The following is a 13969-nucleotide window of genomic DNA, read 5'->3' as shown; positions in this document are numbered from 1 at the left end:
GTTTGTGTCTATGCACCAAACGGCAGTTCAGAGTACCCACCCTTTTTGGAGTCCCTGGAGGAGGTGCTGGAGAGCGCTCCTTCTGGGGACTCCATCGTTCTACTGGGTGACTTCAATGCTCACGTGGGCAATAACAGTGAGACCTGGAAGGGCGTGATTGGGAGGAACGGCCCCCCCGATCTGAACCCGAGCGGTGTTCTATTATTGGAATTCTGTGCTCGACACGGATTTTCTATAATGAACACCATGTTCAAACATAAGGGTGTCCATGTGTGCACTTGGCACCAGGACACCCTAGGCCGCAGTTCGATGATCGACTTTGTAGTCGTGTCATCGGATTTGCGGCCGCATGTTTTGGACACTCGGGCGAAGAGAGGGGCGGAGCTGTCAACTGATGACACCTGGTGGTGGGTTGGCTCCGATGGTGGGGGAAGATGCCGGTCCGACCTGGCAGACCCAAACGTTCTGTGAGGGTCTGCTGGGAACGTCTGGCGGAATCCCCTGTCAGGAAGAGCTTCAACTCCCACCTCCGGCAGAACTTTTCCCAGGTCCCGGGGGAGGCGGGGGACATTGAGTCCGAGTGGACCTTGTTCCGCGCCTCCATTGTTGAGGCGGCCGACCGGAGCTGCGGCCGTAAGGTCATTGGTGCCTGTCGTGGCGGCAATCCCCGAACCCGCTGGTGGACACCGGCGGTAAGGGATGCCGTCAAGCTGAAGAAGGAGTCCTATCGGGCCGTTTTGGCCTGCGGGACTCCCGAGGCAGCTGACAGGTACCGGATGGCCAAGCGGAACGCGGCTTCGGCGGTTGCTGAGGCAAAAACCCGGGCGTGGGAGGAGTTTGGCGAGGCCATGGAGAATGACTTCCGGACGGCTTCGAGGAAATTCTGGTCCACCATCCGGCGTCTCAGGAGGGGGAAGCAGTGCAACGTCAACACTGTTTACAGTGGAGATGGCGTGCTGCTGACCTCGACTAGGGACGTCGTGTGTCGGTGGGGAGAATACTTCGAAGACCTCCTCAATTCCACCGACACGCCTTCCATTGTGGAGGCAGGGCCTGGGGACTCTGAGGCGGACTCTCCAATCTCTGGGGTTGAAGTCACTGAGGTAGTTAAAAAACTCCTCGGTGGCAAGGCCCCGGGGGTGGATGAGATCCGCCCGGATTTCTTAAGGGCTCTGGATGTTGTGGGGCTGTCATGGCTGACACGTCTCTACAGCATCGCGTGGACATCGGGGACAGTGCCTCTGGATTGGCAGACTGGGGTGGTGGTTCCCCTCTTTAAGAAGGGGGACCGGAGGGTGTGTTCCAACTACAGGGGAATTACACTCCTCAGCCTCCCTGGGAAGGTCTATTCAGGGGTGCTGGAGAGGAGGGTCCGTCGGGAGGTCGAACCTCGGATTCAGGAGGAACAGTGTGGCTTTCGTCCTGGCCGTGGAACAGTGGACCAGCTCTTCACCCTCAGCAGGATCCTCGAGGGTGCATGGGAGTTCGCCCAACCAGTCCACATGTGTTTTGTGGACTTGGAGAAGGCGTTCGACCGTGTCCCTCGGGAGGTTCTCTGGGGGGTGCTTCGGGAGTACGGGGTACCGAGCCAACTGATAAGGGCGGTTCGGTCCCTGTATCATCGATGCCAGAGTTTGGTCCGCATTTCCGGCAGTAAGTCGGATTCGTTCTCAGTGAGGGTTGGACTCCGCCAAGGCTGCCCTTTGTCACCGATTCTGTTCATAGTTTTTATGGACAGAATTTCTAGGCGCAGCCGAGGCGTTGAGGGTGTCCGGTTTGGGGACCTCAGCATCGCGTCTCTGCTTTTTGCAGACGACGTGGTGCTGTTGGCTTCTTCAGGCCGTGATCTCCAGCTCTCACTGGAGCGGTTCGCAGCCGAGTGTGAAGCGGTCGGGATGAGGGTCAGCACCTCCAAATCCGAGTCCATGGTCCTCGATCGGAAAAGGGTGGAATGCCCTCTCCGGATCGGGGATGAGATCCTGCCCCAAGTGGAGGAGTTTAAGTATCTTGGGGTCTTGTTCACGAGTGAGGGGAGGATGGAGCGCGAGATCGACAGGCGGATCGGTGCAGCGTCGGCAGTAATGCGGACTTTGTACCGGTCCGTCGTGGTAAAGAGAGAGCTGAGCCAAAAGGCAAAGCTCTCAATTTACCGGTCGATTTACGCTCCTACCCTCACCTATGGTCACGAGCTATGGGTCGTGACCGAAAGAACGAGATCCCGGATACAAGCGGCCGAAATGAGTTTTCTCCGCAGGATGTCCGGGCTCTCCCTTAGAGATAGGGTGAGAAGTTCGGTCATCCGGGAGAGACTCGGAGTAGAGCCGCTGCTCCTCCACGTAGAGAGGAGCCAGATGAGGTGGCTCGGGCATATCATCAGGATGCCTCCTGGACGCCTCCCTGGGGAGGTGTTCCGGGCATGTCCCACCGGTAGGAGACCCCGGGGACGACCCAGGACGCGCTGGAGAGACTATGTCTCTCAGCTGGCCTGGGAACGCCTTGGGATCCCCCGGGATGAGCTAGATGAAGTGGCTGGGGAGAGGGAAGTCTGGGAGTCCCTCCTGAAGCTGCTGCCCCCGCGACCCGACCCCGGATAAGCGGAAGAAGATGGATGGATGGATGGATGGATGGATGGATGGATACACAGCTACTAGAGGAATCCCACATAAAAGACTCTCCATCGTTCTCTGAAATATGGCCGGGGCAGAGGCCACACCGAATGGAAGCCTGTTGTAGGTGAACAATCCCCTGTGCGTATTCACGGTGAGGTATTTCTTGGAGTCCTCATCCATAGGTATCTGTTGATAAGCATGACTCATGTCTAACTTAGAGAACTGCTTACCCTTTGCAAGTGCATTGAACAAATCCTCAACTCTGGGTATCGGATACTGCTCAAGGGATGACACGGTGTTTAATGTTAGTTTATAATCTCCACATAATCTGACTGTGCCCACTGGTTTCAGGATAGGTACCACTGGTGCTGCCCATTCTGAGTACTTAACTGGTGTGATAATGTCTTCTTTTAACAGTCTGTCAATTTCCTCATCCACTTTTGCTCTCATGGCATAAGGAATAGACCTTGGACGGAAGAAGCGCGGAACAGCATTTCCCTTCACATGAATAGTGGCTTTGGTGCCCTTTAAAGTGCCCAGCTCCTCCTTGAAAACTTCATCATGTTTGCACAGTACTTCTTGTAAGGTCGCTTTTGTTTCCACTGTTTCCTGGTCTGTGTGTATCTGATGTACTTGTCTTTCTTTGTGTCTGGCTTTTATTTCTTTCCAATTCAGCTGAATGTCCTCTAGCCAGCATCTGCCTAGTAATGAGGGACCATCTCCTTTCACAACCACTAGGGGCAGTTTAGCTCTTTGCTTTTTGTACTTGACTTGGACTTGAGCTGCTCCCACAACTTCAACTCGATCCCCAGTGTATGTCTCCAACTTGAGTCGTACTGGTTTAATACAAGGAGTCTTGTTGGTTCTCCATGTTGTTAGGAATGTCTTCTCACTCATTACTGTGAGACTGCAACCTGTGTCAATCTCAAACTGAACTCTCTTCCCATTTAGTTTCATGCTCTCTGTATACGGATCAACTTTTCTCAGGTATATTTCACTCATACGTCCAAGCTTAAACTTTATATTTTGTAAAGGAAAGGAATCTTCTTCCGAACTATCTGTATCACTGTCCTCTGGTCGCTCTTGAACGTTATGTGACCGATAACTTGAACGAGACTGCTCCTTTTTTACTACATTTACTACATATCTCTTTTGTTTGCTTTTATTTCTGCAGGCTCTGGCAATATGACCCACTTTTCCACATGCATGACATTTTTCTTGTTTAAACTTACATTCTGCAGCGTTGTGTTGTCCTTTGCAACGATAGCACTCCTGAACATTTCCGCACTTGAACTTGCCTCGCTGCTGCGGGCCTTTGTTTACTTTGAAGCACTTCGCAGTGGTGCACGGATTCTGCAGGTCTTGCGCATTTTTAGTTGCTGTTTCTGCCGCAACTGCAATGGACAAAGCCTTCTCACACGTTAGATCTGCTTCTGCCAGGAGTCTTCTTTGAATCCGATCATCATTTATTCCACAAACGATCCTGTCTCTCAACTTTTGCTCCAAGGTGTTGCCATAATTACAGTCCTGGGCCAGCCTCCGCAGCTCCGCTACGTACTCCATCACCGACTCATTTGGCTTACGACTGCGAGAATCAAACTTGTACCTCTGGACGATTTCACTTGGCTTTGGGTCGAAGTGGTTTTTTAGTAGTGCCACCAGCTCGCCGTAAGTCTTCTCTTTTGGTTTATTTGGACTAAGGAGATTCCGCATTAAACTGTATGTAGATGCGCCGACAACACTGAGGAGAATAGCTCTCTGCTTATCCCCATCATCAATCTCATTGGCCTCAAAAAACTGATCCATTATTTCACAGTATTCTTCCCAGCTTTGATTTTTCGCATCAAACGCCGCCAGAGTGCCAATGGTCGCCATCTTTTACAAACTTTCACGGTACTTGGTACTCCTCCCTTTTTAAGTCCTTGTCGTCCGAACAACACGTCCTTTCTTCCAAACTTTGTTTATCCTCGTCGCCAGAAATATTTTATATCGTGGCCGTAATGACGCGCACACTTTTTAATAGAACGGCACACACAGTACAAGCACAGGTTTTCTCTCTTGTACAACTTCTTCTGTCTAACATCAATCCTCAGTAGTCAACTCTAGGCGAGTGCGCCCTCTACTGGGTAAAAGTAGAAGTATCACATTGGCAGCAAATAAGCACTGAAATAATACTTATACCAACCAACATTACCAAATCAATACACCACAGGCGCATTCTGTGTTGTTGTGGTACGCCCTGTGAACGCACTGTAAGTTAGGGATGGGCGATACCAATGATTTTGGAATCGATCCGATACCAAGTATTTCCTACCCAAAATACCCGATATTCGATCCGATATCGATACCGGAAGTGTAATTTCCCGCCAAAAAAAACAATTTAAATGCAGTGGCATTCTTGCTCTTGGAGAGTCATCTATTGAATTTTGTAGAAAAAAGTATTACGTCATGTACATGAATTATTAACCTTTTTAGACATAAGTACATTAGTGGAAGATGCATATTAATAGTATAACTTTAATAAAAAGGAGCTATTCTTTACTTTTTTCTCTCTCTCTCTCTGTTGTTGGGAAAAAGTTTTGTCTTTTAGTATACTAATCTAAAAAGAGACATGGTACCAACAGAGATGCAGGGCTTGATCGTCATGAGCAGCAAAACTATCAATTTGTAAAGCCACTGGATACTTACATTTAATATTGTAATACTTTAGTGTTGTTTATAGGAAGTGGAGTTACAAATAAAACGTATGGCTTTCGACCACAAATTGAAAAGGGGAAAACTTTATTTATAAATGACTGACTAAAGCGTAGTAATTATTGCTTCAAATAGCACATCAACCACAAATGCTTACGATTTTTGGTTAGCACCTGATACCTGGATATGTCTTGCCTTTCTGAAACGCTGCTTCTAAGGTACTTTGGTACCTTAGCCTCGGTGTGGCTGCAGGGTTTTCCGTCGCTGCCTTAGTGTCTGCGGCACGTTTCAACTGCAGCTCTTCATGAACCGTGGGGTGAATTTTGCTTAAATGTTTTGTCAAGTTTGTGGTGTTGCCACAATATTTAATTGTTTTGTGACATATTTCACATTTTGCCTCGTTGTTATTAAGTAAAATATAATATCCCCAAACCAGACTTCTCTTGCGTTCGAATTGGGCCGCCGCCGTGGCCATGCTTGTTTGTGTTTGTTTGGATTGGAACGGGGGGCGGAGGAGGAGGGCTTGGCTTGTGAGAAAAGGGGGCGGGAGCAGAGCAGGACACGCCGGTGCAGCCGGCGGAAAGAAAAGTAGTGCTAGCATGAGTGCAAGTCGTCAAATTGGAGCAGAAAAAAATGAGGATAAATATAATTAAATAATTGTAAGTATCGATATTTTAGCTAGGGAGATCGATACTCAAAAATGAGCAGCCTGGATCGATATATCGATATTTTGGTATCGATCCGCCCATCCCTACTGTGAGTAAGGAATAAAGCAGTTATCATTCACGTCGTTGTCCGACCTATTTTTGCTATTTAAGAACCTGGAAAATAGTAAGGATATAACATATATCACGGGTCATTACGGCGAGTTTGGTGGAGTTTTTACTGCTTCTTACAACTCCTACCGCGCTGACTGTAACGTGACACTCTGGCTGCGTCTTGCCTCTTTTTTTTTTTTTATTGTCGGACTCGGTGGACTCGGTCAAAATCAGCACTGAGTCCGAGTCCGGCAAAAATGACCGAGTCAGACCGAGTCCGAGTCCCCGAGTCCGAACCGAGTCCACAGCCCTGGTACGAGCTATGAGATACGGCTTTGGTTTGTCCGAGCTATGAGATACGGCTTTGGTTTGTCCAAGCTATGAGGTACGGCTTTGGTTTGTCCAAGCTATGAGATACGGCTTTGATTTGTTCGAGCTACGAAACGCGTAAAAAATTAAAGATGCACGAGATATACAGCTTTGGTTTGTCCGAGCTATGAGAGATACGGCTTTGGTTTTTTCAAGCTAAGAAACAGCTGGGATTCTTGTCCCAGTGGAAGGAACGGGCTAAGAAAAAACAGAGCTTCTTTTTCTTAATTGAAGAAGGGCGTAGACTCTTTTTTTTGGGTTTTTTTTTGTCTGTTTTTCTAAGCTGTTTGCATGAAAGTTGTGTGGTTGAGTGTGACCGGAAGGATAAATTGACTAAAAAGCAGTTCTAGCCTTGATCCACGGCAATAACACGGGCTAGTAATCTGTTGAAAGATCAATTTAAACCTGCATTGAGGATCCTCAAAGAAGAAAAAAAATTGGATGAACTAGAACTACTAAAATTAAGATGGGAAAAAGGAACGATAAATCTCTAGCTCTTGAAGGAGATGAGAAGTTCATGGTGAGTAGATTTCTTAATTGTATGCAATACATGCCAATGTGGAAGAAAAAGTATGGAGTAGAAGGGAAGTTGAGAGTTGAATTGTGCTAGACTGTGGTTGAAAGCTTCACAAGAGAGAAGAGAATAAATCCAAAAGACAAAAGATGTTTTTTTTGTTTGTCAGGCCGGAAGACAATGAGACCACAGTGCGCAGGCGCACTGTCCCGGCCACGGCTCCAGCCGCAGCTCAAGCAGAAGAGCAAGAGAGGCATTCCGCTCGTGTGCAAAACTTGTATACAACGACTATGCAGTGGGCCAGACATGCTAAAAAAGTGATCCAAAAAGGCAAAAGTTCTGATGTATTTCATCTAGATGATGATGGTAGTGATCTAGATGAAGATACAACGGTCATCTTCCAAAGTTCCCAAAGGGGCAGAGGAAGAGTTAGAGACCAACAAGGCCGCAGGCCGCCATTCAATTCAAACTCGACATCAAATTTGGACTGTTGAAATTATGGGGAACGGGGACACTTGGCAAGAGTGTGTCGTCGTGTAAAACTGTACCAATCAAAGGGCGGAGGAAGTGGCAGAGGAAAAGTCACATTTACAGCATGACAAGCTTCCTCCACTTTGACCCCTCATGCTAATACGGAGAAGAATAGATGCCATTATGACAGCAAAACATGTCATTGTTAGATTATTGGAACATTTATTTTGGATTATTAGAGCTCATGTCCATACAAGAAGTATGCTGTACAATGCTGTTTGTATGCCCAATGACAAATGACCAGAGATCAAATTGTGTGTGTACACTAAAGTTAGTCAAGTGGTAAATGAATGCAACTTGAATATAAATAAAAAATTAGAATGTACTGTCCTTGTGTGCGTGGGAGGGACTAGCTCATGATGGACCACAGGAAATGGCCAGCCTGTGACGAATTATTGGTGCTGGGACATGCCCTACGCGCGCGAGAGCTGTGCATGTGTGTTAAAATGATGAAGATTGGCTAAACTTTTAGTGTAAAGAAATTTGCTAGACTGTGGTCTATCCAATTTGCACCGCAGAACAGAAACGATTTGGAAAGATAAAAATGAGAGGAAAAGAGAAAAATGTGTTTGCGAGCAGAAATTGATCCACACTAGTGCATGTTAAGTGTCGAGCCCTCATGAGAAATTAAAAAAAAAAAACGACAGAACATGCTTTCAGGAATTGGAAGAAGCAAAATTGTGAATTTAAGACATTGCAATGCTACATTTAATAGGAATAATTGACTGATGGTGTTATAAAATTATACAAATTGCTATATGCGAGCTAAATCTGAGAAATTGAGTTCGTTAAATCTAAAAACAAAGAAAAATTCAGATTAATTTGCCAGTAGTTCTTATGAGTTGAGGTTTTTTTTTGGATTGGTGGATTGTTCTATCAGGAACCTTGAGTTGAAAATGGTATATGAATGTTGTGTGGTGAGCTTGAATGAATTGAGACCAATGTGATGGAAAGACTCCTTTTTGGAGACTGTGTGAGATGCAAATGAGCATTGATGAATGATTGCCTTGAATGATAGGAAAATACAGGTTGAATGGTTGAAGCTGTTGGCGACTACTATGGAAAATTAGTAGAGCGACTTTACTGGAAGAGTGGTTTTGAGTAAATTGAATGCTAAAATGAAAAACATAGCTTTTGGATTAATAATTAACTAGAGAAGAAACTGGAGAACCAGTAACACATGCAGAAGATGTGTGAACTGGGAAATTGAGAAGCGTTTTGGAAAGAAAGTCAAATTAAATGATGGAATCATATGTAGTAAAGAACACATTCTCCCAAAACGTTTGTCAAGGTGTGAGGCATGGGCGTTGCCAAGCCTTAGAAGGAGGGAGTGAATAGGACAGATAGTGGAAGATAGTAATAATACAACACTTTACGACATATGGATTTTCTAATACATTTGGTGTCATACTGTGGTAAATTTCTATTCTGGTATCATGCAATGTATATCTCACTAGTAAGCCTAAGTGTGACCGGGTCATGTTTCGGGTCAAGTTCGTGCGGGATTGTTTGGGCCTTAGTCCATGATCTCATTGGCACGAGACATCTGGTTTCCATTAACAACTGACAAGATATGCACCCGAGTGAGGAAAGGGAAGCTAACTCATAAATAATGAGGAGATATTGGGAGTAATCTGTTGGTCCTTTCTTCAAGACCCTTCCTGGTGTAGATAGGTTAGCAACACGAGAGATTTAGAGGTTCAAAAGAAAGACAACAACATTATTGATTTGGACAATTGCAGGCTAACAGGAGCATGAGAAAGAAGAACTAAGAAGCGGGATCACAGCAATTCACAGCACCATATTCTAAGTCACATTTTTGAGCAAGCATGACACAAGTAATAACGTTTGAGAGTTCAAGACATAGATCAGGGCTAGATGTGGAACGCAGACCTCGTTGAGTTAATTTTGAATAATGATACTGAAGACAATGTACTGTCTCATTGAATTGGAACTATAGACAGAACGTAGCTCGAAAATAGGATGAGTTGCAGGACTTACAATATAAAGACGAGATTGCTGTTACTAGGAGAATTTGAAGTTTGGTAAACAAACGTTACTAGCAGCAGCTACATTTGGTTACAAGTTTGATGTCCCAGTCTGTCACTCTCAGCGCCAGGATCCCTGAAACTCGATCCCGAGACTGCCTGCAGCCGTGGACGTCTACAAAACGGTGCCTGGCTTTGAGGCACCTTTGACCTTTGGCAAGGACAGAGAAAGACTGTTGTTGGGCTTGGAGGGGGGCAAGTACACTCCGGAGGAAAGACGACATCCTCGGGGACGAGAAAAGACAGTGAGAAGCGGAGGAACTCACAATGTTGAAAATTGACTCATTTGAACAATGGACTCATTCGAGAGTGATGGATGGGTTGGCTCTGAAGCAACAACAAAAGAACACCAACTTGCAGCAGAAGACACATGGACATGAAGTGGCCGACGGCCAAATCGCACTCCTTGCTGTGGCTTGGCTAGACTTGGTGGGGCTTGGGTCAAAGTGGACAGGAGCTTCATTGTGCGCTGAGTTTGACAGAACTGAGGAGATTTGATAAAAATTTAATAATGCGTAGAGCTACAGAGAGAAGCATCATGGTCAGAGATTGAACAGATTGGACAAAACAAATAGGCTAAAATGGTGAGAAACAAGAGCGAGATCTGATGTTTTGGCTCATCAGGCATAAGAAGTAGAAATTGAGTTAGATACATTTTATAATAGGACATTTGGACTAAAGTGAATTCAGTCAAGAGGAAGCTAGGTTGCTCAATGTACCTACTCAATAAAATAGTAAATTTGTTGCACCACAGTGGATTTTGGGTGGTCAGAAAGTTGGATACGTTAAATTTTTGACTTTCACACAATCATGCATAGGAGTCGCACAAGGCGACAGTTAACAAGACAATGACTGCAATAGGGATCACTTACGACTGCACCGACATGGAAAAGTAGAAGCAAGGGAGTTGAGTAAGGGATTATATGCTAAACGGTCCCCTATACAGTTACCAATAGGAGGTTCTATCAAAAGAAGCTACATGAGAGATGTATGGAATACCTTTGTGTGTTCTGTATTAGGGCGTAATCTCTGTAAAATTGTGTCGGGCTGTTGTCGTTCATCTGAGCCTTGGGTGCGCGCTCGGTGTGTGTGCGTTTATGTGCACAACCTGTGTGGGTGCGAACGTGTTAGGAAGAAGACGGCATGGATAAGGGAATCTCCTTTAAGACAGGAGGCAATAAATGGGAAAGCCCCTGTCATGAACGGTCTTTGGTTAGGAGGAATCATTAGGAAGTGCTCAAACTCTTCTTTCAAACATTCCTATCTGCCTCGTTCAAAAGGGCATTACAATTGACTACAAGAGTTGCAAAAAGCAGACGAAGAACATAGGTAGCATGATCAGGGCACTCAGACTGAAGGATGTGTCAAATGCAAATTTACTGCCGCCTGATCTTTCCTCCTCACAGGTCGACAACCCCATCAATCCAGGAGACTGGGTCTACATCAAGGTCATCAAAAGAAAGAACTGGGCCAGCCATGGTGGGAGGGACCATTCCAAGTCTTGCTGACTTCCCCCACCGCAGTGAAGCTCGCTGTACGACCCAGCTGGATTCACCTCAGCCACTGCAAGCTACAGGGAGTGCTGGACCCCTCATTTCGGGGTGGTGGCGAAGTCTACGAACAACGATCCCAACTCCGCTAGGCGGGGGTATGTCTCGGTGTTCCTGTCATCTTAGTAGCAACGTGGCTCCACATGCCAGGTGGATCCTCTGCTGCGTTGTGGTTGGAGCATGCTATAGTCTATGGACACATCTGAACAGACCAAGTGTCAATGTTGACCGTGGAAAACGATGGTCACACGGTGAGAACTTTGAGGACTGGTCATGGGACCCCAGAAACCCATACGAAACCAACACTTGGTACCGGTATGTGAAGGTCGCTGTAAGAGCGCACACACAGGAGGGATGTTATCTGTGTTTCCAAAAACTCCCCTTGCTCCACACAAGTTGACTTGGAGGCCAGAGCAATGAATGTCACTGAAGCAAAATGTATGGCATCTATGGGAGGAGTTGGATATCAACACTGTGCTGTCACAGTCAGTGATGCTACCCCTACCGCCCTGGACTCGCAGGAATTAATCTGTGATCAAACTCTTTTGGATTAATCCCAATGTGACTGTTGGAGGACGACAGATGCCACAAGTGGCCTAAACCAGGACGCTACCTGGAATGGACTACACGTGTTTCATCCAAGAAAACAAGACCCACGAATGCATTCACGACAACTGCTCTCCAGGAGGGAACTGGATGGGAGCTTTGGACATCACCGCTGTGTGCCAGGATGGGTGAGCCATTTCAAGGCGTAAGGGCTCTCCTGCCAACATGGCTGTACCATTGGACGGGACCTACTTCATTCGGAACGGATCGTGGCTTTATTTATATTTTTTATTGATAGCGTTCTGGTCGCCTAAGGCAGAGGGACCGTGTGAGACTTTTCCTGCATATTAACATCGGCCAGCAGGTTTTTAGATCACACAATAAGTTTGAACTGGAGTATTGAGGGAAAACCTCATCTTCACTGGAAGTTGTTGCTATCATTGGTTGTTGTTTTTGTCGTGTTTCACCCTACACGTTCCCCGACCCGTCCGCTGTCATCTCTGTTTTTATTGATCATTTTTGTTAGTTTTTTTTTTATTTTTACTATTCTTCTTTATATTTTCTTGCTTGTGTTTGTGGATTGGGTTGACATAATCATATAATAAAACAGGAGGGATATGTCAGGGTTTTCCAAAACTATCTTGATCATATGATTATGTTGGAATGTATGTAACCGGTAATAAATAACCTAGGTAGATTAGTTTTATGCTTATGTTGGTGTGTAACCAGTAATAAATAACCTAGCTTGTCTCATCCTACACAATGTCGTAAAACATCCCCTGCTCTGCTAATCTAGAGGTCAAGGGCTTTAACTTGTCTATTCAGTCCACTGTCACCCCACCCTTTTTCTCGTAATAAAGATGCTCTTGTGGGAAGCGAGAGTCAGACTTCATTCGACCATCGTTGTAAGCACAGCGACGAGTGAACTCTCCGCCTGCAGATGTCTAAAACGACTAACTTGTCTCCGAGTGGTTCTTGCAAAATAAGTTAGAGTGAGCACCTCTCTAACACCGGGGTCACGTGAGTTTCACGTAACTGGACCGCTTCATGGTGATATTTTCTTTTCTGAACGCCATCTATTGAATAATGTGGATCTGTGCCTGAAGTTAACTAGAGCTCCTGATGATTTTTGCCTCATGAACGCTCCAGACAGCGATTCGTGTCTCAAGATACTAGGAGCCTCACATTTTGTGAAGAAAGGGTTAGGGTTAGGGTTACCTCACCAGCCGTTTCGATCGGACATGAAGCCGCTTTACAGAAAGGTAAATTCTTGTATCCGTTAAGCAGAGTCAATATGGAGACATTCTCAAAACTCGCGGATTTTGTCACCAAGACAACCTCTTCCTCGGACATATTCCTAAACAAATTGTATTAGCTATGGTGAATCATAACAGCTTCATGGGATGGCGAGATTTAGACCCGTTTAATTTTTTGCATCATAACAGAGTACTTGGCTCTTAGCCATGAAGGTCGACAAATACCTGCAAAAGCATTTCAGCCCAATTTCGAAGCTGGATTTTGTACACACGAATTTCATAATCTATACAGAGCGACAGGGTGTTTTTTGAAAGATTTACCTCTTCGTATCGATCAACAGGATTTTAGTCAAGGCTACTCACTTTTTGTCTTCAATTTAAGTCAAGCGGATGACTCTGGAGCTTTATCACCCGTAAATAATGGCGTTTGAAGATTAGATTTACGGTTCCGTACGCCCCCCCCACACACAGCCCCGCTTATTGTATACGCGGTTTATGATTCCCTTATTAAAATTAATGCCAAGAGGGAAGTATTGATGGACTATTATTAACGCTATGAACGGTCGTGAATTGGACTTGATTATGACCCGGATGCAAAGAGCACTGTTTGGAGGTGTTTTCGCATCAGACGAGTTAGCTGACGTCAAAGACACCCTCCCTAGACACTATATTGTAAATACGCATCCAAGGCACCTCCCCGGCGAGCACTGGCTCGCTTTGACTTTAGAATCTGATGGTTCGGCCACATTCTTTGATCCTTTTGGTCTGCCACCGGACAGTCTTTATTACCCGTCAAGTCTATACAGATTTCTGAAGAAGCATCCTAATCGTTTGGAATACCACAACGGGCAACTGCAACACGAATTGACCGACATCTGTGCATTGTGTGTATTATCTAGCTCAACGAGGGTGGGGTCTGGCCTACCGTGAAGTGATGACGCATTATAGTCTTGATCCTCTGAATAACGACGCAATGGTTAGCGAGTTTGTCAAAAAATGTCGAAGACCAGATTGAATGTGCGGCGGACAAACATCGTGTTCATTGGATAAATTTAAAGTCAAAGTCAAAGTCTGCTTTATTGTCAATCTCTTCA

The 13969-nt window shown here is 45.8% G+C and overlaps 1 protein-coding gene across 1 annotated transcript; it reads right to left on the bottom strand.

Annotated features, from left to right (window-relative positions):
* Positions 1 to 2273: 2273 nt before the first annotated feature.
* LOC133166509 (uncharacterized protein K02A2.6-like) lies at positions 2274 to 13788 on the bottom strand. The gene has a single exon (XM_061296472.1). The coding sequence runs from the start codon at positions 4482 to 4484 to the stop codon at positions 2517 to 2519; it is 1968 nt and encodes a 655-aa protein (XP_061152456.1). The 5' UTR covers positions 4485 to 13788; the 3' UTR covers positions 2274 to 2516.
* Between the last annotated feature and the right edge of the window lie 181 nt (positions 13789 to 13969).

Source organism: Syngnathus typhle, linkage group LG14 (genome assembly GCF_033458585.1).
Source record: "Syngnathus typhle isolate RoL2023-S1 ecotype Sweden linkage group LG14, RoL_Styp_1.0, whole genome shotgun sequence".
Classification (NCBI taxonomy): domain Eukaryota; kingdom Metazoa; phylum Chordata; class Actinopteri; order Syngnathiformes; family Syngnathidae; genus Syngnathus; species Syngnathus typhle.
The sequence above is the reverse complement of the archived record's forward strand: the minus strand, read 5'-3'. Positions and strand labels throughout refer to the sequence as shown.